Here is a 26,472-nt window from a genome sequence, read left to right on the forward strand (position 1 = left end):
GACTATTCTCTACACTATTTTTATACCCTTAGCTTCAAAGTGAATTTCAACTGAGATAACAGAAATACATCACCAGCTCTTTTTGTCAACAAAAGCACATTGCTTCAAGCAGGTCCAGTACTATGATGCAATCTTAAGGGTCAGACTGATCTCACAGTGAAACTGGAAGCAGTAGGTTGACGTTTGGATTGCTAAAATCGATCTGTGCTTACCGAAATGTGAAACACTGCCCCCAGTGAACAAAGCGGAAACTGTTGTTGGGCATATGGGCACATATGAGCTCCATTTTCCAGGTGTAATGTCCACAGAGGGGCGCTAAAAGCAAGTTGCAAAGCGAGTTGTTTTCAGCTGCACAGGCTGTAATACAGTGAAGAGAATGCTAATTTTATAAAGGTGCATTCAGTAGTTTTTTCCTCATTAAAAAGTTGAACTCCTGTATTGACGCTGACTACCACCCCTGGAGTCGTGAGTTCAAATCCAGAGTGTGCTGAGTGACTCCAGCCAGGTCTCCTAAGCAACCAAATTGGCCCGGTTGTTAGGGAGGGTAGAGTCACATGGAGTAACCTCCTCATGGTCACAATTAAGTGGTTCTCGATCTCAGTTGGGCACGTGGTAAGTTGTGAGTGGATCACAGAGAATAGCATGAGCCTCCACATGCTGTGAGTCTCCGCGGTGTCATGCACAGTGAGCTACGTGATAAGATGCGCAGATTGACGGTCTCAGAAGTGGAGGCAACTGAGACTTGTCTTCCACCACCCGGATTGAGGTGAGTAACCACGCCACCACGAGGACCTAGTAAGTCGTGGGAATTAGGCATTCCAAATTGGGGAGAAAAGGGGAGAAAACAATAAAAATTAAAAAAAAAAAAAGTTGATCTCCTAAAGACATGAATTGTAGTTTTGCAGTATATGAAGGGAATCATGACCACTTACATTAAAATGAAGACTCCAGTCATATCAATAATCTTATAAAAGCTGTTTTATTCTACATGGAGAGGGTCCGCACATGGGGGCCGCCATGTTAGAATCACATGACCAGCTGAATACTACTCGTTTAATCTCAGTAACCGTCCTGTTATTTGACACTCACTCATTGAAGTAATCGTGGCTGACTGTGAATACTACATTTCTACAATGGCATCTGAAACTGAAAACTACTGATTTTAAATGGTGCTGCATCCAAGTCGCTAGGTGTCAGTGTAAGTCCAAGATGGCACAAAGACAAAAGTTACAGAGTGCATCTTTAAGCAAAATTTTAGATAACATCATGAGAAGCATAAATTCAGTCAAGTGTCCAAACTTTGACTAGCAGTACAAACAGAAATCTTTCAAATGGTCTCTGATGTCATCTTGTGGTTATAATTAGTCACTGCATTTACCTGGCTTTTATTTTATGACGTTTCAATAGTGCTTTTATTTTATAAACCTTCACCCGGATGTTGATGAACATTGAGCGCTGGTGAGGATGGCGGACATGGATGAGCTGTTCGGCAGTGATGGAGACAGCGACAATGAGCAACGAGGTGCATTAAAATTTTCATTAATAATTTCAATTGTGCGCAATGTATGTGTTAAACATATTGATGTTATATATCATATTTAGCGATATGTTCTGTTTTAATCCTGTCAGTTCATTTTAAGAGCACCAGTACAGCATACTGTTTTCATAGATCGCATTTGATAAGGAGGATTAGACATTACCTTAGGTAACCATAGTTCCCGCCAAATACATAGTTACTACAGGTATTGTTTTTACAGTAGTTGTACGATAGCTGTAGTAATTACGAAATTTTAGTGGAAACTGCACGGGACACTTTCCACTACGGTACATTTTAGTGTCCCAATGCTTTTTGTAAAGCAGTACAGGCACACAACATGTTTTCGTAGATAAAATTATTAGATGTGTTAAATAAGCTGTAATAAAACGACAAAAATACTACAGCATTAATAACAGGTAGGTAGATATTAAGGCAGATCAGATGTCTACTAATTCAGAAACAGCTTGTTTTGGAGGTGGACATGAAGAATATGACATGCAGTGACGCCACACAAAAAAAGTAATTTAATTAAAATTCTATTGAGTGAACTCTTTAATGAAAATTAACCCAAACTACAATATCAAGGGAAATGATTTTTGTTATAATTGAACAGGCACAGTTATCGTTATATGTACACCGATCAGCCACAACATTAAAACCACCTGTCTAATACTGTGTAGGTCCCCCTCGTGCCGCCAAAACAGCGCCAACCCGCATCTCAGAACAGAATTCTGAGATGATATTCTTCTCACCACAGTTGTACAGAGTGGTTATCTGAGTTACTGTAGACTTTGTCAGTTTGAACCAGTCTGGTCATTCTCTGTTGATCTCTCTCATCAACAAGGCATTTCCGTCCACAGAACTGCCGCTCACTGGATGTTTTTTGTTTTTGGCACCATTCTGAGTAAATTCTAGAGACTGTTGTGTGTGAAAATCCCAGGAGATCAGCAGTTACAGAAATACTCAAACCAGCCCATCTGGTACCAACAGTCATGCCACGCTCCAAATCACTGAGATCACATTTTTCCACATTCTGATGGTTGGTGTGAACATTAACTGAAGCTCCTGACCCGTATCTGGATGATTTTATGCATTGCGCTGCTGCCACACGATTGGATAATTAGATAATCGCATGGATGGTTGTTGGTGGTGTATGTAAACTTCTGACTTCAACTGTAACTTTATGTTGCCTGTCTCGTCATTGTTTATCACAAGCAAAAACGTAACTTGGGAAAAAAAATGTGTCACTACATGCCCTGTCCCCTCAATCTCTCATTAGCTACATCCCTCAATATATGTTAACTAAATTAGGTAGCTTGCCCAACTAGCTAGGTGGCAAATAGCTGGCAAGCAACTGAAACTAGCACCCTAAAAACAGTAAATACATAGGTAGCTAATAGGTATAGCTAATACTCGCTAAATCTCTTTGGGTGAGAAGTGAAGATGAGTTTAGGCACAGATGCTGCATTCCATTCATCTTCCTGGGTGCTGATAAGATTGTATGATGTCACGCACCTGCATCTCGGCGAAATGAAAGTTTACTATTTCTGCACAACTTTCCAAGTTGTAATTACTACTTCAAGTGGCATTCCATTGCACTTTTCCCAGTAGTAAGTTGGAAAATCCGACCTTCCGAGTTGAATGGAATGCAGCAAGAGGCAGATTGCTAACGTTAGCTAGCTAGCTTTGATGTAGCATCACTTACACTTAGCTTATCTTTCTTTATGCTTCCTTTCTAAGTGCGATAAAAGTTTGATGTGGTCCCAGCCGTCTCGGAAAACATTGCATTGCAGAATTTACATACTGCTGTGTGTTTTCGTTTGGACACTTTTTTGCATATGAACTCTTTGTGGTTTAGATCAATGTTTCCCAATTGTTTTTCTGCCACGGCACACTTTTTACGATTAAAAAATCCCATGGCACACCACTATCCCACATAACCATCGTCGATAGTTTTCCTTTTCAAGAACTTGTCCATGTTTTCTGTCTGTCTTAGTAGCGTGAACTCGTAATGTGTGAAATTCGGCTATGCAAATAACGCAAGTAACATAGGTACACTGTATAATGATGTCACAGATGACGAGCGCTAACTGGATAATGAAAAAACAACAAATTTGTGTCTTTTCTAATTTGTAGATTTGTTCTTGCAAATTAATTCTTGCAGCGGCACAGCAAATACATTATTTGTTTATTTACTGTATTTTCCGGAAATAAAGTCACACCTGAATATAAATCACATCAGGTCAAAATCGCGTTGTTGATAGAGAGAAAAAACACACAAGTCAGAGGTTGGATCCGGCACTGAGACCTGAGAGCAGCTGCCTGGCCCCAATTCATTGGTTCAGATGTCAAACACTCACTGTGAAGATTACAGTACCTCAGAATCTACACATCGAATCACTGTGTTTTTGGACATGTTTAAAACAGGAGAATTTGCTTTTAGTCATCGTATGTAACAGTTTCTCATATTCTTTTTATGTTTCATGAGAGAAACGCGACAAGTAATCCACATATGTTTATAACATCTGTAACTCTATGCTGTGCACAAATAAACAGCTTTTATAGTAAAACAATACACCAGTTGTATTCCATTCATTCATTCGGTTCACTGACTGAATGTTTTTACTACAAGTGTGATGATGAAGCATCATTTTGTGGGCATGTGAGGAGTTGCGTTTGACAGCGGACTAGAGTTTGTTAGAACAATAATGTTATGATGGACTAAATATTTAAACTGGTTGCATAAAATACTTTGTAATAGAAAATATACTGAATTGGCAACTTCAAAACGCTTCTACCATCTCTATACCTTCACTAAAATACTGGAAAAAACTGTTCATTTTCCATGGCACACCTAACAATCTTTCATGGCACACTAGTGGGCACAGTGGTTGGGGAAACACTGGTTTAGGTAGCCAAATTGTATTACAGAAGATTTGCCTGACATCTCTCAGACAGCCACAGTTTCTTCTCCTATCTCCCACATTCACTTTCTTGGAGTGCGTGTGAAGGGGGGCGGGAAGGGGTGACAGCTGTTAACAGTATCAGAAGTTTTACATCCAATCACAGTAATGATGTTAACAATTAAATCAGACAATGCACAGTCAATTTAGCGATATCCCCGCAGTTGTGGTCTTGGCCAGTCTTGAAATAAAATCCCGAGACCTCTTTGTCTAAGACCGAGTAAACTTGCGGTCGAATCTGAGACTAGACAGACCTTCAAAAAGTGGTCTTGAGACCGGTTTCGAGTACTACAACACTGCCAGTTATATAAATAAATATATATGCTTTGTGTTTTTTAGAGTCCGGCTCTGGTTCTGGCTCTGATTCAGAGCACGAAAGACCAAGATCTGCCAGCAACGCTTCGGGCAGTGAGAGTGACCGAGATCACGATGAAGATGAGGATGAGGACGGCGGAAAACCGAGCAATAAAGAACTGTTCGGAGACGACAGCGAAGACGAGCACGGGAGCCACCACAGCGGGAGCCACCACAGCGGGAGCCACCACAGCGGGAGCCACCACAGCGGGAGCCACCACAGCGGCAGCCACCACAGCGGCAGCCAATCAGAGCGATCAGGCAACCGATCAGATGTGACCATGCACTCTGACAACGAGCACAGCGGGTCAGAGGGTCATCGCGAGGAGGAAGAGGATGATGATGATGACATCAGGGGTCACAGGTCAGACATGGGGAGCCCGGCTTCAGGGGCAGGAAGCCACCGGTCTGAGAGAGGAAGTGGAAGTCCAGGGTCAGATGCAGGAAGTCCACGCTCCGAAGCAGGAAGTGGTCATTCAGATCCAGGCACACCTCATTCAGAAGGAGAGATGTCTGGGAAAGACGGTCATTCTGGAGATGAGCAGTGGGGTAGGGATGGACAAAGTGACCAATCAGAGGATGAAGAGAAACTGCAGAACTCTGATGACGAGAGGGAGCATTCTGATGATGAAGGGGGGAGACACATATCAGGTGAGTGAGAATGAGAGACAGACATGTGCTGATGTAACAGATTGGTTTACATCTAACGGACTCTTCACATTTAAGGGTTTGGATTTTTTCTTTTATTCACACTAGGATAATATAACAAAGAATATGTGATGTTCTAAATTTATATTGAAAATATGACAAATTTAGGCAGAAATGCGCCATCAAAATGGTCCGTATGCTCAAATACATATTCTGTCGTTATTTACTCGCCCTCATGTCACTCCAGACTGTATGACTTTCTTCTGTGGAGCACAAAAGGAGTAATTGAAAGAATCTTCACACAGCTTTTTTCCGTATAATGAAAGTTAGTAGTGACTGGGCTGTCTGGGCCACCATAAAACCACAGTAAATGTAGTCAGTATGGCTTGTGCACTATATTTCAAGTCTTCTGAAGTCAAACGGTCACTTTGTGTAATGACTAGATCAAAATTAAAGTCATTAAACACTTTCAAAACAAATAAGTGATCAACTCCAGTTTGTAGCGCCCACTTTAAATATGTCGATTATGGTGCAGTTTTAATGTCATTAAAATTTGGTCATGAGACCAAGAACCAATGAGGTTAGATCTCCATCTTGCCCCAGAGTTGCCATATTTTATTTTGGCGTTACAAATGGAGTTAACCAATTGCTGGGTTTTCATCCACATCCAGCATAAAAACTGCTGATTGGAAACACCAAGATGCAAATAAGATCTCCAAATTGCGTGTAAAAAATGTATAAGCTCGCTTGAGGTGGATAAATGTTTATTCGATAAGAAGAAATGCGCATAAACTATGATGGAAACACATTTACTGTCTATACTCCTATTGAATTTATTAGGAATAAAATATGCGCATAAAAAAAAGTCATGTAACATATCTGGCCTAACCAGAGGACCAGTCATCACATCTGAAATGTTGCTCTGGTCATCCTGAAATAACAGTGTCTTAAAATCCAAAGCCTGTATAGAGTTTGCAGAGCAAATAAGTCAAATACAAACTTGAACTGTGCAGAAGACCAGGTTTGTCAACAGTTGTGAAAAATATATTATGAATCTGCCAGCAAAGACATAAGGAGGAACGCACACACATATTGCTCCCAGAACTGTGTGACGCGCTGTTGCTCCCAGACATGAGGCAGATTCTTCTAGAGCAGGGGCCTTCAGGGTTTTTTAGGCCAAGGACCCCTTAGGCCTTTGTTGCCAGCTGGGGAAAGGCTTTCTGGCAAGAGATCCAGAATTGGATGAGAGGTCTTGTCTTGTATATGTTTCTGTGTGTACTGTCAGTGCTTAAGTCAATCAGCTGATCCTCCTCTGCCGCTGTCAAGTTGAGCCATCCGATGCATTGTCTTTAAATGGAAACTATCCATGTCTTGTCTCTTCGCCAGGACTCAGCTTCAGAAAAGTACTTTCCAAATTGCCCCTCGAGTGCCTCCAAGTGCGCAATAATTAAATGCGTCACTTGAGGCGAAAAGACCGCAGAATCACCCAAGTCATCCACTGATGGAAACATGGAAAGAATTCCCTCCTTGACTCGCTCTCTCCATCTTTTCATTTTCTTCAGTAAACCATCCATCTTGTCATAGAGCTGAATGGCATGTGTATTACGGCCCTGCATAGAAATGTTGAGTCTGTTCAGCTCAGAGAAAACATCTGCAAGATATGCCAGTTTAGTGAGCCAGGTATTGTCATTGAACTTTGTTTGAAGTAAAAACTCGTTAATAGATGCGCGTAACTCAAACGCGCGACAACACTGAGCCGCGAGAAAGCCAACAGACCTCAGAATGATAAAGTAGCGTTGTGTGTTCTTCTCACGCAGCAACGCACAGAGAAGCAAAAAGACGCATTTGCAAAGCACTCCTCTTTATAAAATTAACAGCTTTTACAACAGTCCATGACGTCTGCAAATTCACCACTCATTTCTTTCGCAACCAGAGACACTCTATGCAACATGCAATGAGTCCACAGCGCATTTGGGGCTACTTGTTTGACAAGCACTATTAGTCCACTTTTCAATCCAGCCATGGATCTTGCACCATCAGTACACAGCGCAATACATTTTGCCCAGGGTATGTCATTTTCTTTGAAAAACTCATCAATTACTTTGAACATTTCAGAGCTTGTTGTGCATTCAGGCAGCTGTTTACAAAACAAAAATTCTTCCTGCATTTCATTTTAGTCTGTAAAATGCACAAATGCCAAAAGCTGTGTGTCCTTTGAGACGTCACCGGCAATGACACACACCGGCAATTCAATGCCATCCGTGTCCTTATATGTAAATCCAAACTTTAAATATGTTTCTGAATGCTTTCAGGACTTATCTCATTTGCGTTTGTCCGGAGCTGCTGATGCGGTGGGTCTGTTAGCCTCCACATCTGGGTTTGCACCAGTTGTTTCTGAAGAGGTAGAGGAGTCGTGTGCTCGGGGTGTAGATATTACAAAGCGATCCATTCTGTCATGCTAAATTGTATAAATGATTAGCCAGTAGTGTTTGCAAGCTGTAGCGCTCATAGTCTTCAGTAACGATCACATCACATTGACTATATCATACATCCACGTGACAGCAGGTGGATACATGGGTTTTATTAATGCTGTAAATGTAATTATCTTTTTCAATCAAATATTATATTTAAATTTAACTTTGGGTTGTTTTTTGTACCCATATTTAAAAAAAATTTTTTTTAATTATTTGTGATCAAATATTAATTGGCAGACCTCCCTGCAGTACCGTCGCAGAGCCCCCGGTTGTAGACCCTTGTTTTAGAGTGTTTTGTCTGCGTGCATAAACCGTGAGTATTTTATTAATAAAAGAGTCACAGTGGCTACAATTTCTCCGGGAGTGACGATTTTGGTTTTTTTGAACACATGGGATGGAAACACTGAAAGATTAATTTCTTTCATCTGTGGAACACAAAAGGAGATGTTAGGCAGAATGACAACCTCAGTCACCATTCACCTTCATTTTGCGGGGGAAAAAACCCTTCTTTTCTGACTCGGAAGTAAATGCATATGGCACCTTCGCATTTGTATCTAAAGGCCCCGATATACTTCCGGAGAAGTTCTTTGTTCTTCGTTCAGGGGTAAAAAATACGTTCTAAACAGCCGAGGAATGGTATACTGTTTGTGAACATTCAGACACTGGCCCCACCATCGTGGGATGCTTTTAGAGGAACATTTACTGTAAATATGAGGATGCTACATGTAAAACCTAAACTAATGTGACATTAAAATGTGATATCAATGACTTTATGCCTCATTCTATGAGTAGAATTCACACGAGATCAGAAAAAGTTTGAACCACTCGATGATTTAAAATAATATAAATGCAGTAGGAAATCTTTAATTTGTCTTGTTTACATTCTGATGCTAACGCGCTAACACGCTACTCGCGGCCGTAATATGCGCCGGTTACACTCTGTTATTATAATTTATGATGACACTGATACTACTGCAAAGATTGGTGTAAAAAAAGAGTGTTCATGTGCAGAATAAAGACAAAAGAATGATGATAGAGGCTTATCTTTGGGCAGATGTGTGAATGGCTTTCGCTGCAGATGGCACATGAGTGAATGGGCACTTGAGAGTATTTGATTAGATTTTGTTCATTTTGTAGACTAATTAATCAAAAAACATTGCACAACATGGTCTTGCACACCAGTGTGTTCATGTTGAATGCTGACTGAAAAACATAAAGTAGTAGATGAAGCTTCAGGTCACACCTACTGTACTGATGACATGGACCAATGGCAGCAAGAAGGTGTTTAGCAGCTGGTTAGTTTTCCTAAAAGTTCGCCCAGGCAAGCTGTTAGGAACCACCGAAATGAACGCAAAAACACATTCTTTTTGGCCAGATTTTGTTCTAAATGATGTCATACCCCTTTGTTCTTCGATTTCTGATGAAGGATATCTGGGCCTTAAGGGACTGTGTTAAAAAACAGCTAGTCGCAGCAAAGCTAAATGGATTAGAAGATCTTGGGATGCATTTTTTAAAAGTTGATCATCTTCTAATTTAACACAAAACTCAACAGTAAGAAGAGGCTGACCACTGGTGTAAACGGGGCCAAAAACAATCAATGTGTCGTTTTCTTGTAACTGGAATCATTCTGTTTTTTTTTTTTTTTTTTTTTTTTTTTTGGTGATTTATTTCAGAATCTGTGAAAGGCAGCGACAGCGAGGAGGAATTCACACGGAAGAAAAAGAAAAAAATAGCTTCAGACTCTGACTCCGATTCTGACGCAGAAACACAGAGAGGTGAGTGACAGACGCTTGTTATGATGAAACACAATGTCACACACACAGCACCTATTTTAAACTCTGCACGTGTGTGTTTGTAGATAAGAAACCAGAAGCAAATGATCTGTTTGGGGAAGCAGATGATATTTCATCAGACAGCGATGCAGAGAAACCCCCCACACCCGGACAACCAATGGTGAGACATTTACACAAACGCACACACAACATCAAAATAAAAGCGCCTACAAAATTAGAACTAGAACACTCTTTAGGGTGGATGTCAATTTTCTAACATTTCCATAATCGGGACTATTATTATACTTATTATTATTGTACTACTATTACAATATTATTATGATACCTGGTCCCTACAGCTATCCTTTGGTCATTGTTGGCATTACAAGTCATCTGTTGTTTTCCAGCTGATGACAGAAATCTGACACACAAACACACACACTTTGAAAAATAGATTTTTACTATAGAAAGTTTGAAATTGCTAAATGTTTACTCTTATTCTTCTGTTTTATACTTAATTAAATTTTCATAATTTAGCAATTTATTTCTGTTTCTTGATGTTCATTTTCTTGACATTATTTTGCATTTACTTTGAGCTATTAAATTTTTATGTTTGAAAGAAATTATTGTTAGAAAAACACTTATTCTGTGTTTTCTCTTTGTAACGCCATGGTCAGGTTTGATTGCAAGCATAATGACATTAACTACAAAAACTGACACTTCAAATCAATTTAAAATGCTAAACTTTGAAAAACAATAGTTTGATAATGTCTAACTATAGATCCAAATGCATATCTTGTGATAAAATATAAAATTTGTTTACGTGCCATCAGACTAAACAGTAGGTGATTGGAGCCATCTACTGGCTGTTACTGGCATGACATGGTTTTCAAGTCATGTTATTTACATTTTATACACCAGATGGCAGCAATCTGCCTCCAATTTATGTCCCATTCTTGTACAGTAGTGTGTAGGTTCAGAATTTGAATTTGTTTTTAGTTTTTAAATAGCTTATTTGTATATGCAAATTAATGGTAGAATTTAGAAATTTACATGTAGATCAAAATAGCATAAAATCCCAAAAGAAATGCATAATTGTATTGTTCTTCAGGGAAGAAGAAATGGTATCATTGTCGTCATAAAAAAAAAAAAAAAGTTACACGTGACCCTTCCGGTCAAAAATGACTGCGAATACCAACGGGATGTGGCCTTTTTCAGTCTTATAGGAGGGTTAATTACTGTTAATGATTTACTGTTAATAATAACTTGTATACAAGATATGTATTGGAGTTCATTAAAACTGCATGTTGTGGATCATGGGATATATGGACCTTTGGACTTTTTTATTATTATTCGAAAATAAGTCAAATCATAACATGCTGCGTAAACACAGTACATAACATAATGTTTCACTTGTGCTGGCGAGATGAATCTGAATCTGCTTTCATGGTGATCACTGACATAATTGTAAGTTGGAATGAAACAAGGAGACCAGTGGATTAACAGTGCTTGTTATCATGTTGTACTATAACACACATTCACGGTGTATGCAGAAAATAATGTTCCTGTGTAGACAAATGCTCCAACACTGATTGTGATTCATTTTCTGTGACGCGGACAAGACATGCAATGCGCAAGCGCCCTCTAGCGGTGGATGACTGTATATACGGCCTTATCAATGTCTGCTGGCATGGTTACTGAACGCATTTGTCCTGAAAATAATTAATCAACAATCAATATGCTAAGTCAATCAAATTATTAATAACAATTAATCCTTAACATCTCTACTTTTAAGTTTTGAATATTAAAACTTAGATAAAGCAGAAAAAGAAACATCAAATGAAAAGATGGGAACAACAAAAGAAGTCTTTCTGACAGAAAAATCATTTTTGTACTCCTAGTTGTAACAATAATGCTTTAGATTGGATTATTAATCTTTTAAGACAAAAATGCTAGTGACCGTTTTTAAGCATTCAAATGGCATGAAACTGCTTAGTAAATGAAAGAATCCATAGTCTTCACTTTTGTATCATTTTATTTTTGTCGACTTATGTCAGCTGAGAATTCCTGCACCAACAACTGTCTATAATGTTTTTCATGACCTTCGTCCATCCTCTCTTTGGCCCTTTGAATTTAACAGGCTGTTTTTGCAACTGTACCTTTAAGAATTCTATGTGAAAATGACCTCTTTGCATGTGAAATCCGGAACAACATCCCAACAATGTTATTGATCTGATCTGAATAAACAGGATGGAGAGGACGGTCTAGAGGGAGATCAGCCCGAAGAGGAGCCGGTTCCAGAGACCAGGATCGAGGTGGAAATTCCTAAAGTCAGCACAGATCTGGGCAGTGAACTCTACTTCGTCAAACTACCTAACTTTCTCAGTGTTGAGCCCAGGTATGTGAGTGTGTCCTGGAAAACTAAAGGAATAGCTGCAAGTGGCATCTTAAAGAGCCCATAAAAAGCTTAAGCCAAATGCACACTACTAGACTGAAGTTTGTCATCCTGTGCACATTTAAAGACTTAAAGTCTCTTGTTTTCTGACATGTTGGTTTTCACGAAGTGCGTCAATTACAAAATCTAGTTACAGCCCTGAAATTAGTTCTCACACAAAATCAAAGGAGAATGAGTTTCAGTCTTGTTGTATGCGCTTGTCTTTAACAAGTGCAAACTAGGAGTAGCAGATATGTCTGCCATGATGATTTGGTGATATAACACCTCTCTCTCGCGGTCTTTCAGGCCGTTTGACCCTCAATACTACGAGGATGAGTTTGAAGATGAGGAGATGTTGGATGAGGAAGGGCGGACACGTCTCAAGCTGAAGGTGGAGAACACCATCAGGTGGCGGGCTCGCCGTGACGAGGAGGGCAATGAAATTAAAGAGAGCAACGCACGGATTGTTAAATGGTCCGATGGCAGGTGAGGACACAAACACAGTACAGTGCAGATTTTATTGTTGAATAATCATGCAAAAGCACTGAGCAGCTGCTGATGAATCTCTCTCTCTTCATGCAGCATGTCTCTGCACCTGGGGAATGAGGTGTTTGACGTGTATAAAGCTCCACTGCAGGGTGATCACAACCACCTGTTCATCCGTCAGGGTACAGGACTGCAGGGACAAGCTGTGTTTAAGACCAAACTCACCTTCAGGTGCATTGTCTCACTCACACACACACACACACACACACGCACGCACCCTTTCTCCAGTAGAGATTAAAGAGACCAAAAGAATCGGTACCAAGTTAACTGTAAATATATCAGTGTTTCTACAGCATCAGTAGTACTAATGCTGCTCCATATAAAATCTGAGGTACCCAAATTGAAATTTTGCACTTCCAACCTCAAAGTGTCCCAGTCAATAATACATGTACACACCAAGAGATGGTGTCATAACTCAACTAGAAAATTGTGTGTTCTTGTGCCAATTATGGAAAAAAGTCATGAACCCAAATTGCTTGTGTTTGCTTTTTAAAACAGCCAATGATAAGCAAAATAAGGTAAGGTTTAAAAGGTATCATTATATTTTACATTATAATTTTACTAAACTTAGTGCCTGAAACCCTGAAAATGATTTTACCAAAACCAGTCCAGAATCAGCTTTAGAGTTTTCATAAAAAAATGGATTTTAAACATATCAGTTATTATTTGTCTTTAGGGCTGTCAATCAAATTAATTATAAGGTGTGACGATTACTTATTCAAATTAATCGCATATATAAATATTTGCTGAGGAAGCCCCTGAAATAATGAAATAATTATAAGTTGTTATATATAACATTTTTCCCCTTTTTCTCCCAATTTGGAATGCCCAATTCCCAATGTGCTTTTAAGTCCTCGTGGTCGCATAGTGATTCGCCTCAGTCCGGGTGGCGGAGGACGAATCCCAGTTGCCTCTGCGTCTGAGATCGTCAACCCACGCATCTTATCACGTGGCTTGTTGAGCGCATTGCCACGGGGACATAGTGCTTGTAGAGGCTTCACGGCATACACCGCGGCAACCACGCTCAACTCACCATGCGCCCCACCAAGAACGAACCACATTATAGCGATCACGAGGAGGTTACCCCATGTGACTCTACCCTCCCTAGCAACCGGGCCAATTTGGTTGCTTAGCAGACCTGGCTGGAGTCACTCAGCATGCCCTGGGATTCGAACTAGCGAACTCCAGGGGTGGTAGCCAGCGTCTTTACCAATGAGCTACCCAGGCCCCATAAGTTGTTATATTTAAATAATTAAAAATGTTATATATATATATATATATATATATATATATATATACACACACACACAGCGATCAGCCACAACATTAAAAATCACCTGCCTAATATCGTGTAGGTCCCTCGTGCCACCAAAACAGCTCTGACCTGTCGAGGCATGGACTCCACAAGACCTCTGAAGGTGTCCTGTGGTATCTGGCACCAAGACGTTAGCAGCAGATCCTTTAAGTCTTGTAAGTTGTGAGGTGGGTTCTCCATGGATCGGACTTGTTAGTCCAGCACATCCCATAGATACTCAATCAGATTGAGATCTGGGGAATTTGGAGGCCAAGTCAAAACCTTCAACTCTTTGTCATGTTCCTCAAACCATTCCTGAACAATGTTTGCAGTGTGGCAGGGCACTTTATCCTGCTGAAAGAGGCCACTGCCATCAGGGAATACCATTGCCATGATAGGGTGTATGTGGTCTGCAACAATCTTTAGGTAGGTGGTACGTGTCAAAGTAACATCCACATGAATGCCAGGATCCAAGGTTTCCCAGCAGAACATTGCCTCGAACATCACACTGCCTCCACTGGCCTGCCTTCTTCCAATAGTGCGTCCTGCTGCCATCTTTTCCCCAGGTGAATGACGCACATGCACCCGGCCGTCCACATGATCTAAAAGAAAACATGATTCATCAGACCAGGACACCTTCTTCCATTGCTCCATGGTCCAGTTCTGACGCTCACGTGCCCATTGTAGGCACTTTCGGCGGTGGACAGGGGTCAGCATGGGCACTCTGGTCGGTCTGTGGCTACCCAGCCTCATACGCAGCAAGCTGCGGTGCACTGTGTGTTCTAACACCTTTCTATCATACCAGCATTAAGTTTTTCAGCAATTTGTGCTACAGTAGCTCTTCTGTGGGATCAGACCAGAATCTTCACTCCCCACGCACATCAGTGAGCTTTGGGCACCCATGACCCTGTCGCCGGTTGACCGGTTGTCCTTCCTTGGACCACTTTTGGTAGGTACTAACCACTACATACTGGGAACACCCCACAAGACCTGCCGTTTTGGAGATGCTCTGTCGTCTAGCCATCACAATTTGGCCCTTGTCAAAGTCACTCAGATCTTTACACTTGCCCATTTTTCCTGCTTCTAACACATGAAATTCAAAAACTGACTGTTCACTTGCTGCCTAATATATCCCACCCCTTGACAGGTGCCATTGTAACGAGATAATACATGTTATTCACTTCACTTGTCAGTGGTTTTAATGTTGAGATAATTAAAATGTATTCATTATTGTGGCAGAGGAGTTAAGCATTGATGAGACAATACAAAAAGTGGCTTTAGAATCGGATGTATTGTTTATTTGCATATTTTTTTTAACATAAGCCAATCAATGGCCTACAGTTCACAGCAATCCATTTTGCAATTGAATTTGTCAATCAGTCCGACATTTATTATGACGGCTTGTCTAAGGACATGTCAGTGTACACATGCATCAGATAGATGCTTTTGGAGCATCTCAGTTTGGTTGCGTCACATCGAACATAAAATATTTAGGTCGCTGTGTCAAGTTAAACATAGTTTAATATTTAGAAAAACATGCCTTGAGATCCCTAATTTCGGATTTACACTCCAAGCTGTTTTAAGCGCAAGAACATGTCCTCCTGCTGTGCTGTCTGCTGAGCGTGATTTCTTTTTTTTTTCCAAGCCACTTATATTCCCATGTCACGCCCTTATTGAAAACTACAGGCAGGCTTATGGAGTTCTGGAGTCTGAACCATTCACAGGTGACTGCGTGATTGAGATGACCAGTGAAAATGTTCCTGAGGGTTTAGTCATGATTGCGTTTGCGCTCAAGTGGTTTGGGCAAAAAAAATCACGCATCTGCTGATGGGTTGGTTTGTTCTCTGTCATTTTGATCTGCGCGCTGCCTATACAGCTGAAGTTTGGCGTACTGCTCCCTAGAGAAAATAGGTGATACTTCAAGATTGAACTGCTCAAGAATTTTCCTTATTACGGTCCTGGGACATGATTAATTGTGGTAATTTTTTTAATGCATTTTTTCCCTATGTAATTAATTGCACTGAATTAACATGTTAAATAGACAGCCCTTGTTGTTTTACCTAATATTATATTTAAACATTGATTTTGCAGTGGAAATAGCCACAAAAACTGGCATGCCATTATAAAACAAACAAACGTAATGCAGCGATACCATTTTTCGATAAAATTCTCTTATCATTTACTCACCCTCATATCATCCTAGATGTGTATGACTTTTCTCCTGCAGAACACAAACGGAGATTCAATATCTCAGCTCTGTAGGTCTGTATAATTAACATGAATGGGGTCCAAAGCTTTTAAGCTTAAAAGAGCACATAAAGGCAGCATAAAAGTAATCCATTGGATACAATCGGGTTTAGGTGAGACCAGACCAGAATATAACTCACTTTTCACTAATAATATTCACATCTGCATTCTCTTGGCACGATCATGATTTCAAACTCGATTACACTTCCTAATGCTTGACGCATGCGTAGAGCACTAGATGGCGCTAGTAATTATAATTGAGCTTGAAATCATTATTGCCAAGGAAACTGCTGATGTCAAGATTTATTGTGAAAAATGAGTTATATTTTGGTCTGTTCTCACCCAGAACGCTTCAGAAGACATGGATTAAACCACTGGAGTTGTATTAATTACTTTATTATGCTTCCTTTATGTGCTTTTTGGAGCTTTAAAGTTTTGGACCCATTCACTTACATGGTGAGGACCTACAGAGCTGAGATATTCTTCTAAAAATCTTTGTGTTCTGGTGAAGAAAGAAAGTCACACATCTGGGATCGCATGAGGGTGAGTGAGAGAATTTTTATTTTTGGGTGAACTATCCCTTTAAGTCAGCAGTTTAGTTGTTAAACAGCAACTGGTCCACCAGCAGGAGTCACTGTGTCGCCACGACTGTTTCTACTGCAGATCTGTTTCATACACACTCCACAATGCTCTTTAAAACTCAAGTGTGTCGTTTCTGTGATACTAGCATCAACAAACGTAATTGCAAAAATAATGATTGTCTAACGGGTTTCCCAAACACTCCCCACGAATGGCGTACTTTAAAAAAATAAAAATAAAAGTGGTATAGAAGTTAGTATTTTAACATTGAAATGAAAACTACACACATTACCTTTAAAGGCCCCGTGAAGTGCTTTGACGAGCATGGTTTGATCTTTTTTTTTTTTTTTTTTTTTTACGTATTTTCTACTGAAACAGGAATTGAGGGCGGGACATGTCGAACAACTCGTCCCATTTTTAAAAAAAAAATAGCCAATAGGCTTTAGTTTACAGACAGACACCCACACACCCCTTTCCACCATGCTGCTAATATCAGAGCCGCTTACAGGGGAAACTTGATAAGCAATCTCAGTACTGGCCAGCTTTTCCACTGACTTTTAGAACCAAACGATGATCTGACAGCATTAATCCATAACCAGTCCATAAACGCACACAACACACAGGTCTTTGCTTTCGACGAGACTGGAGCCATTTTGCAAAATGCATGACAAACAAGTGAGTAAAAGATAATATATCTATGTTTTGAATCACAATACACTAGACATAAAGAACACTTACTGGTGCTCTATACCCCTTAAGCTGCACACAAAATATAAATAAACTCCAGCAACTTCTCTCGCGTCCAGCTCCCGCGTCGGCGCGTCCCATTCACAAGTGATCATCCCTATTCCCTATTCCCTTCGAAGACAATTGCCTTCCACTGTGAGCACTAAAGATGGCTGAAAGGTGATAACGTTCAGTCAGAACTCACTTTTTAAGTGATTCTTATTGGGAAAATCTGTTTGGAACAACCCTACAGCATGGATTGTGTTCCCTACGAAGTGCCCTGTGAAGGCATTATCATCGGCAGTTAGGACACCGCTGGGAGTGCTGAACAGATGTAGTGGGAGGGTCCATTTTAGTTCTAGAAAGCATTTGATTGGATAAGGTTTCTGAACCTCCATATGACGTCATGGGTGTTGCTACATCTTTTTAGCCGGAAGAGAGAGATGGCAGATTTTACATGCGTATATCTTCTGAAAATGAATTTTGCCAACGTTTTGAAGTACACTAGCATATAGATGACCTTAAAGCCTGTAGATATGGTCTAAAACCAGCTAAATTTTATTTTGATTTCATGGGGCCTTCAAAGAAATAAGCCACTCTAAAAAGCTTCACAGAGTTTACATGCTCTCTTTGGCTGATTTCAATCCTCATTCATGTGACAGATATTACAGCATACAGATATTTAATTAATCATTAGCCGTCTATATGTACACTGCCGTTCAAAAGTTTAGGGTCATTTACTCATTCTTTATTATAATTGTTTTTTCTTCACATTTTAGAATAATAGTAAAGTCATCAAAACTATGGAATAACGTAAATGGAACAAAGGGAATTATGTTGTGACTAAACAAAATCCAAAATAAATCAAAACTGTGTTATATTTTAGCATCTTCAAAGTAGTCACCCTTTGCCTAGAATTTGCAGACATGTACTCTTGACATTTTCTCAACCAACTTCTTGAGGTGTCACCCTGGGATGCTTTTTAAACAGTATTGAAGGAGTTCCCATCTATGTTGGGCACTTATTGGCTGCTTTTCTTTATTATTTGGTCCAAGTCATGAGAAACATTTCAGTCAATTGAACTTTTGAACGGCAGTGTATATGTGTGGATTACTGCTTTTATTAGATGTGTGTGTGTGTGTGTGTGTGTGTGTGTGTGTGTGTGTTTAGACCCCACTCCACAGACAGTGCCACACACAGGAAGATGACCCTTTCTCTTGCTGACCGCTGCTCTAAAACACAGAAGATCAGAATTCTTCCCATGGCCGGACGTGACCCTGAGTCCCAGAGAAATGAGATGATAAAGGTAACGGGCACACAAACATCCACAAAGATTTGAGTTATCATTTTAGCCCTAGACTGACAAAACATTCAGAGAGATTCATATCAACACACATGCACCCAAAGTGTGATTTCAGAGAGGTTATATCAGGGTTCGTTTACATGACCTTGACATTCTTGGCTTATTAAGCATAATCGTTGTAATATTGTACACACAAATGCGCTTCTAGATATCTGTCTTCTCTTCTAAAACCTCTATTTCCTGCAAATCTGGGGGTTTTATGAGCAAAAGATGTTGTACAGTTGTCGTGCTGGGGAATTTAAGTGATATATTTTGTAACTTGGTAAAAAAAAAAAACAATCTTTGCTCAGCCCAAAACAGCAATACTGGCTCAACTAATGGCAGATGGAGGGAGTGTTTTGGAGACCTGTTTGAAAAATGTAAAAAAAGTTGTGTAATGTATAGTTATTTATTCTTTTGTATAAATTGGGGAGTTAATGTATTTAACCTGTAATTGAACTTGTATTCAATGTTTGTTGTAGTTGTCATTGACCTTGGAGTGTAATTTTGCAGTAAAATAAGAGTTTGTATTTAATTTTAGTGATCTCTCTGTCTATAAAGAAAGAAGAGGAGAGGTTACGTGCATCTATCCGCCGTGAGTCGCAGCAGAGGCGCATGAGAGAGAAACAGCATCAGCGTGGTCTGAATGCTGGATACCTGGAGCCCGACCGCTATGATGACGACGAGGAGGGTGATGAATCCATCAGCCTTGCTGCCATCAAGAGCAAATACAAGGGCGGAGGAGGACTGAGGGGTGGGTGATGAATAAAAGTGCATGCACTATGAGCTTCAGTACCACCGAATATACTAGCGGCAGCTGTTTACCACTGTAGCTAGGTAACAACTTCAGAGCAGAAGATTAATTTTTATCCATTTTTGAAAGGCAGAACTGTAAGTTCCTCAGATGTTCTGGTTAGGGTTTTGTTTTAATGATCTAAGCCTTGGTTAGTCAGTCTGAACTGCTGCTTAACAAACTAACTTGGTTTCTTTTTCTTTCTTTCTTTCTTTCTTTATTGGCATACTGAATTGTGATTTGATCTTGTCTTTGCCTATATTTAATCATTTATAGCTGCCTTTACACTGCAAAGTCGGTTTCGCATTGTGTGTTGACTCTCATGTACTGTTGATTCTCATGTACTGCCGGCTAAAAACAAGGCGCGTGTTGAGTGTCATTGCAGTGGCAAAGAAGCTCTAATGTAGCATTTAATTTCCAAAGAATCAAAGCCTAAAACCTAAACTTGCCTACAACTGTAACACTGTTCTTTTGCTACCTTGCATGCACTTCTATTTCCCTCAGCAAATTGGTGCTACGTCAGAATTTGCATACTTTCCTGCTGTATAGTATGTCAATGCAGTAGTATGTTCGAAGTATTCAGAAAAAAGTAGGCAAGAAAAACCCACATGACCTACTACATCCGATGAGATTCTGTAGTGTGCATCCACTGAACACTGTACTATCCCGTAATGCCTCGGAAGCTGACGAGACTAGAGGCAGACCGATATATCGGTTTTACCAATTAATCGGTGTCGATAATTGCTTAATGGAACTATCGTGATTGGCAAAAATCTATGCCGATAGTTTTTTTTATTTTTTATTATTATTCCTCCGTGTTCTGCTGTGGCCGGCACTATTTTGATTAGATAATCAAGCAATCTAAATTGAAGAGAGGGCATACAAAGAAAAATGCGACTATCTGGAAACGTTCGCTATCAGCACATACATTGTGTCTCCAAATTCATATCTTGTGAATAATAATAAACCTTATATCTTATTAAACCTCATCTGGTGTTTATATATATATATATATATATATATATATATATATATATATATATATATGTATATATATGTGTGTGTGTGTGTATACACACACACACACATACATACATATATACATACACACACACAAACTCATAATTTTTCTTTGTAAGAAAATTTTCTTGGTCTTTTCTTTACGAAAAGTTTAAAAATACCTATCGACACAGATTAATTGGCAAAACCGATATATCAGTTGACCTCTAGTTGTCTTTAGCATGGTCTGTGTTTGCTTTCAGCACACAGTCAATAAAATTATAATTTATATGGATGTTAACAATTGGAAAATGCAAATAGCAATAACTAAGGTGGTGGAAAAAACAGATAACCGATTAATCGGTCTAAAGTTTTTCTAAAACGGCTTACTGAATGAGTTTTCTTTCTAAGAACATTTTCTTAGTCTTACTGTGCCAAAAGTTTCAAAATGACCTATTAGGCAAATTCGATATATCGGTCGACCTCTAGTCGTCTTTAGCATGGTCTCTGTTTGCTTTCAGCACACAATCAAATAAATTATCATATACTGTAGTGTTTCCCCCTTGGCTTTTTTTCAGCAACAGTGCTGTTGTTCGTGTGTCCACAAGCCCGCAACGCCGGACCCATATTAACGCGTGTTGGTCGAAGAATAGCTTAAAACAGGGGTGTCAAACTCCATTTCAGCCTGGGCCACATCAGGGTTTATTTGTGCCCTCAAAGAGCCTGTTGAAAATGTTGCACCAGCACCTGCTTTGGTAGCACCCATGCAGTTACCAATAATTGTACATGTTATGTGCATTGAAATGCACATTTGACAGTAAAGCATTGATGTTGAGGTTGGGATGCAGATGAAAATTATGATATTAACAACAGTAACATACTGAATTTTATTTTTGTTATTTTGGGGGGGGGGGGGGGTTTCTCCTCAATTTGGCATGCCCAATTCCCAATGCGCTCTAGGTCCTTGTGGTGGCGTAGTGACTCGCCTCAATCCGGGTGGCGGAGGACGAATCTCAGTTGCTTCCGCGCATCTTATCACATGGCTTGTTGAGCGCATTACCGCGGAGATCTAGCGTGTGTGGAGGCTTCATGCTATTCTCTGCGGCATCCACGCACAACTCACCATGCGCCCCACCGAGAGTGAAAACCACATTATAGCGACCACAAGGAGGTTAACCCAACGTGACTCTACCCACCCTAGCAACCAGGCCAACTGGTTGCTTAGGAAGCCTGACTGGAGTCACTCGGCACGCCCTGGATTCGAACTTGCGACTCCACGTGTGGTAGTCAGCGTCTTTACTTGCTGAGCTACCCAGTCCCCCAGTAACATACTGATTAAACTACAGCCATGTCCTGGAATTTCTGAAGGCAAACAAAATATCTTACATTTTCCTACATTCAGAGAGCATTACAAGAGTACAGATTTGGAAAACTGATGGCTTGGTTCATAATTATGAAAATGTAGCATAGTTCTTCTATAGTATTCATAGTTTTAACAGTGATATTTGTAATAGTTCATGGTAACCATGTAAAACCATGCATGGCTCCTCACTTCAATGGTTAGTAAGTATGGGTGCTATATAAAGAACTATGGCATTTTTGTAATGAAAAAACAGCAGTCTAAATACATTTAGAAACTTTTTCTGCCACAACTACCATAGGTAATACAGTACAGTTAGTGTTACTGCAGTAAATCCATGGTAAAGTTTTGTAAGCGTTGTGATCTGAGAATTGAAAAACCTTCTAATTTATGTTTTCTCCTGTTTTCTTTGTCAGTGCCGTTTAGAATGTTGGGGCTGTTTGTTTTAAACTAGTTTCATCACCGAGACACAAGAGTTTTGCTACAGACAATTCTGTACCGCATTCAAATGGGTTTCACAATCCCCGCTGCAAATCTCACTGGTTCACAAGCACATTTAAAATAGTCTGTGCGGTTGACCAGTCCGCGAATTACTGCACCTGCTCTGCCTTCATGCTGCTTTATCCATGAATAACATTACCGATTATACATGACCCGTATAGCGCTGTTTCATTCCCCTTTTGAAGTGAGCAAAATGCGCTCCAAAACATACAGATGACGGGAAGACTCATTAATATTCACGAGGAAAGTGCTAAATGAATTTTCAGTGAAATGTTGCAATCCCCTGCCATCCTACGTTTCAGAAATTAGCTTGCCGGCCACTTGAAATTAAGCGAGTTTGACACATGTTACGTAGTGACGTCACTGTGAGTAAGTGCATATATTTGTGTGTATGGTGGGGTCTCTTTTGCAGTGTACAAAGCACACCGCTGACGGGGGCTGGCAAGCATTATATTTCGTCAAGAATATTAAATGAACATGTGAAATCCCAACAGCGGCGCTCATAATTTAGCAGTGTCACAGCGCCGCTGCAAAATGCAAATAAGGGAAACACTGCTGTGTATGGATGATTACAATTGGAAAATGCAAAATAAATTTCAGAATGCCCAAAGCCGATATTAGATTTTGCAGATACCAATAACTAAGGTGGTGGAATAAGCAGGTAACTGATTAATCGGCTGATTATTTTTTTAAATTTTTTATTTTTATTTTTTTTAAACAACTTATTGAACTGTATACAGTTGAAGTCAGAAGTTTACATACACCTTAGCCAAATACATTTAAATTCAGTTTTTCACAATTCCTGACATTTAATTGTAGGAAAAAATTCCTTGTCTTAGGTCAGTCAGGATCACTATTTTAAGAGTGTGAAATGTCAGAATAATAGTAGAGAGAATTATTTATTTCAGCTTTTATTTCTTTCATCACATTCCCAGTGGGTCCGAAGTTTACATACACTTTGTTAGTATTTGGTAGCATTGCCTTTAAATTGTCTAACTTGGGTCAAACGTTTTGGGGAGCCTTCCACAAGCTTCTCACAATAAGTTTCTGGAATTTTGGCCCATTCCTCCAGACAGAACTGGTGTAACTGAGTCAGGTTTGTAGGCCTCCTTGCTTTCACACGCTTTTTCAGTTCTGCCCACAAATGTTCTATCGGATTGAGGTCAGGGCTTTGTGATGGCCACTCCAATACCTTGACTTTGTTGTCTTTAAGCCATTTTGCCACAACTTTGGAGCTATGCTTGGGGTCATTGTCCATTTGGAAGACCCAATTGTAACCGAGCTTTAACTTTCTGGCTGATGTCTTGAAATGTTGCTTCAATATATCCACATCATTTTCCTTCCTCATGATGCCATCTATTTTTTGAAGTACACCAGTCCCTCCTGCAGCAAAGTACCCCCACAACATGATGCTGCCACCACCATACTTCACGGTTGGGATGGTGTTCTTTGTCTTGCAAGCCTCACCCTTTTTCCTCCAAACATAACGATGGTCATTATGGCCAAACAGTTCAATTTTTGTTTTATTAGACCAGAGGACATTTCTCCAGAAAGTAAGGTCTTTGTCTCCATGTGCACTTGCAAACTGTAGTCTGGCTTTTTATGGTGGTTTTGGAGCAATGGATTCTTCCTTACTGAGCAGCCTTTCAGGTTATGTTGATATAGGACTCATTTCACTGTGGATATAGATACATGTCTACCTGTTTCCTCCAGCATCTTCACAAGGTCCTTTGCTGTTGTTCTGGGATTGATTTGCACTTTTCGCACCAAACTATGTTCATCTCTTGGAGACAGATTGTGTCTCCTTCCTGAGTGGTATGATGGCTGCAAGGTCCCATGGTGTTTATACTTGTGTACTATTGTTTGTACTGATGAACGTGGTACCTACAGGCGTTTGGAAATTGCTCCCAAGGATGAACCAAATTTTTTTTTTCTGAGGTCTTAGCTGATTTCTTTCGATTTTTCCCATGATGTCAAGCAAAGAGGCACTGAGTTTGAAGGTAGGCCTTAAAATACATCCATAGGTACATCTCCAATTGACACCAATTAGCCTATCAGGAGCTAACTGGTTAATTGCCTAAAGGCTTGACATCATTTTCTGGAATTTTCCAAGCTGCTTAAAGGCACAGTTAACTTAGTGTATGTAAACTTCTGACCCACTGGAATTGTGATATAGTCAATTAAAAGTGAAACAATCTGTCTGTAAACAATTGTTGGAAAAATTACTCATGTCATGCACAAAGTAAATGTCTTAAACGACTTGCCAAAACTATAGTTTGCTAAAATAATATGTAACAATGAGTTGTTCTACACTACATTCACCAGTAATTCCAACACTATTTAACTGCCCATGACAGATGTCAAAACCTTGGTTTCCCTTCACCCTACAGCGATTGCCTGACGTCCTGCGTTTTTTGCCTCTCATTTGCATTAAGTTGCATTACATTTTGACACTCGTCGCTAGCTCCTGCCATTTAGCTCTCATAGAGAATGAATGGAAAACACCTGCTAATCTCCATGCCAGTGGGCACATACCATTATGTTAGTCTCTACAGGAAGTTGGGCAGTTGAAGTGGCCTCTGAACTGTGGTTGGGTTCTCTGTCTGTCATTTAGATTGTATTTCCTCTCCTCCTGTGGGTCAGTGTTTCTGCTCAACTGATTCTTTGAGTTTGAGACCTGCTGTGATCAGCTAGAACATTCTGCACTGCAAAAACAGCTTGTGTTCCCAAAACAGCATGTCACGCGCGCACACTTTCTCACTGACAGTAACAGTTATAGCCGTTAGCCGATTACCTGCCGGTTTCGTAAGACTGCATTATGCCGGAGTACGGCTGAGATTTAGATTAGTTTGTTTGTTCGTGCCAGTTAGACGCATCTACTGAAAGAACATCTCTCTGGAATGAAGATGTGCTCTGGAATGTTTGAAAATGGGTCCAAATTTTTGAGCTGTTTCTAAATGGTTGTGTGTTTGTTTGTATGTGGGTCACAGAGGAGCGGGCCAGGATCTACTCATCAGACAGCGATGAAGGCTCTGATGAAGACAAGGCCCAACGGCTGATGAAGGCCAAGAGACTGGACAGTGATGAGGTGAGACACATTCACACGAACTACGACTTCACGTGTGATTTCTGAGGCACTGGAGTGTTGAGTGTTTTCTGAAAATTTGCCTTAAAGTAAACAAGATTTTCCTTGATTGTCAGCTACCAATTGAGTAACGCATGTTTTCCTTTTACTCTTTCAGGAAGGAGAGAACTCTGGGAAGAGGAAGGCCGAAGAAGATGAGGAATCTGCTGCCAAGAAACCCAAAAAATATGTTATCAGTGATGAAGAAGAGGAGGAGGCAGATGAGTGATTTTTGTTTGTGTATTTTTTTATTATTATTGTTCTGTGATTGTTTAATAACGTTAAAGTAGGCAGTTCTAGAAAATAATCAGCAGTTTGTATATTTTATAAGAAGTCAAGTTGCTCATCATTACATGTCAATAAAGAACAATGATCTCAGTCACCAGCTGTTTGCACTTTATTAAATGCATACCTTGAAGATTTCATTGTAAAATGTTCATTTTGCATTGTGCACACATATAGAAATTTAAACCAGAGTTTAGTTTTAATACAACCCTTACTTCTGGTTCTGTAAACTTCCCAAGAGTGCTGATATTCAGTACAACAGCACCACTGAGAGTTATATTGCTGAAATGTCCTGCTGGAAAGATGATCAGCCTAATTATAACCTGTAATTTATGAATGTTGCTGAGTGAAAGCACATCCATCACAGGTGCAGTTTATCACTGACATGGAGAGTGTCAGTGTGAGTGTTTTCTTTGCTGTGACTGCTGAATCTGTTAGAGAGCGATTGAAAGGCAGCTTATGTACTGACACACACACACATGCTTCGTGAAGGG

At 40.0% G+C, this 26,472-nt stretch overlaps 1 protein-coding gene across 2 annotated transcripts; it reads left to right on the forward strand.

The window, feature by feature from the left end:
- The first annotated feature begins 1,392 nt into the window (after window positions 1-1,392).
- Window positions 1,393-26,075, forward strand: LOC127456328 (RNA polymerase-associated protein LEO1). Of its 2 annotated transcripts, XM_051724773.1 has the most exons (12): window positions 1,408-1,522; window positions 4,840-5,051; window positions 5,082-5,505; window positions 9,650-9,751; window positions 9,835-9,929; window positions 11,998-12,146; window positions 12,489-12,668; window positions 12,765-12,899; window positions 18,745-18,880; window positions 19,478-19,670; window positions 25,560-25,657; window positions 25,812-26,075. In XM_051724773.1, exons 1-12 carry the CDS (start codon window positions 1,465-1,467, stop codon window positions 25,920-25,922), a joined length of 1,893 nt encoding a protein of 630 aa, XP_051580733.1. In that variant the 5' UTR covers window positions 1,408-1,464; the 3' UTR covers window positions 25,923-26,075. The 2 variants fall into 2 exon arrangements, with proteins under 2 accessions (XP_051580732.1, XP_051580733.1); XM_051724772.1 differs by having other exon boundaries at window positions 1,393-1,522; window positions 4,840-5,505.
- Window positions 26,076-26,472: the final 397 nt, after the last annotated feature.

The sequence above is a fragment of the Myxocyprinus asiaticus genome, chromosome 18 (assembly GCF_019703515.2).
Source record: "Myxocyprinus asiaticus isolate MX2 ecotype Aquarium Trade chromosome 18, UBuf_Myxa_2, whole genome shotgun sequence".
In the NCBI taxonomy this organism is placed as follows: Eukaryota; Metazoa; Chordata; class Actinopteri; order Cypriniformes; family Catostomidae; genus Myxocyprinus; species Myxocyprinus asiaticus.

Coding starts and splice junctions, on each gene's coding strand:
- LOC127456328 (XM_051724772.1), top strand. CDS start 1,465: ATGGCGGACATGGATGAGCTGTTCGGCAGTGATGGAGACAGCGACAAT. Junction 1,523..4,839: donor CAGCGACAATGAGCAACGAG/GTGCATTAAAAT, acceptor TGTGTTTTTTAG/AGTCCGGCTCTGGTTCTGGC. Junction 18,881..19,477: donor AGAGAAATGAGATGATAAAG/GTAACGGGCACA, acceptor CTGTCTATAAAG/AAAGAAGAGGAGAGGTTACG.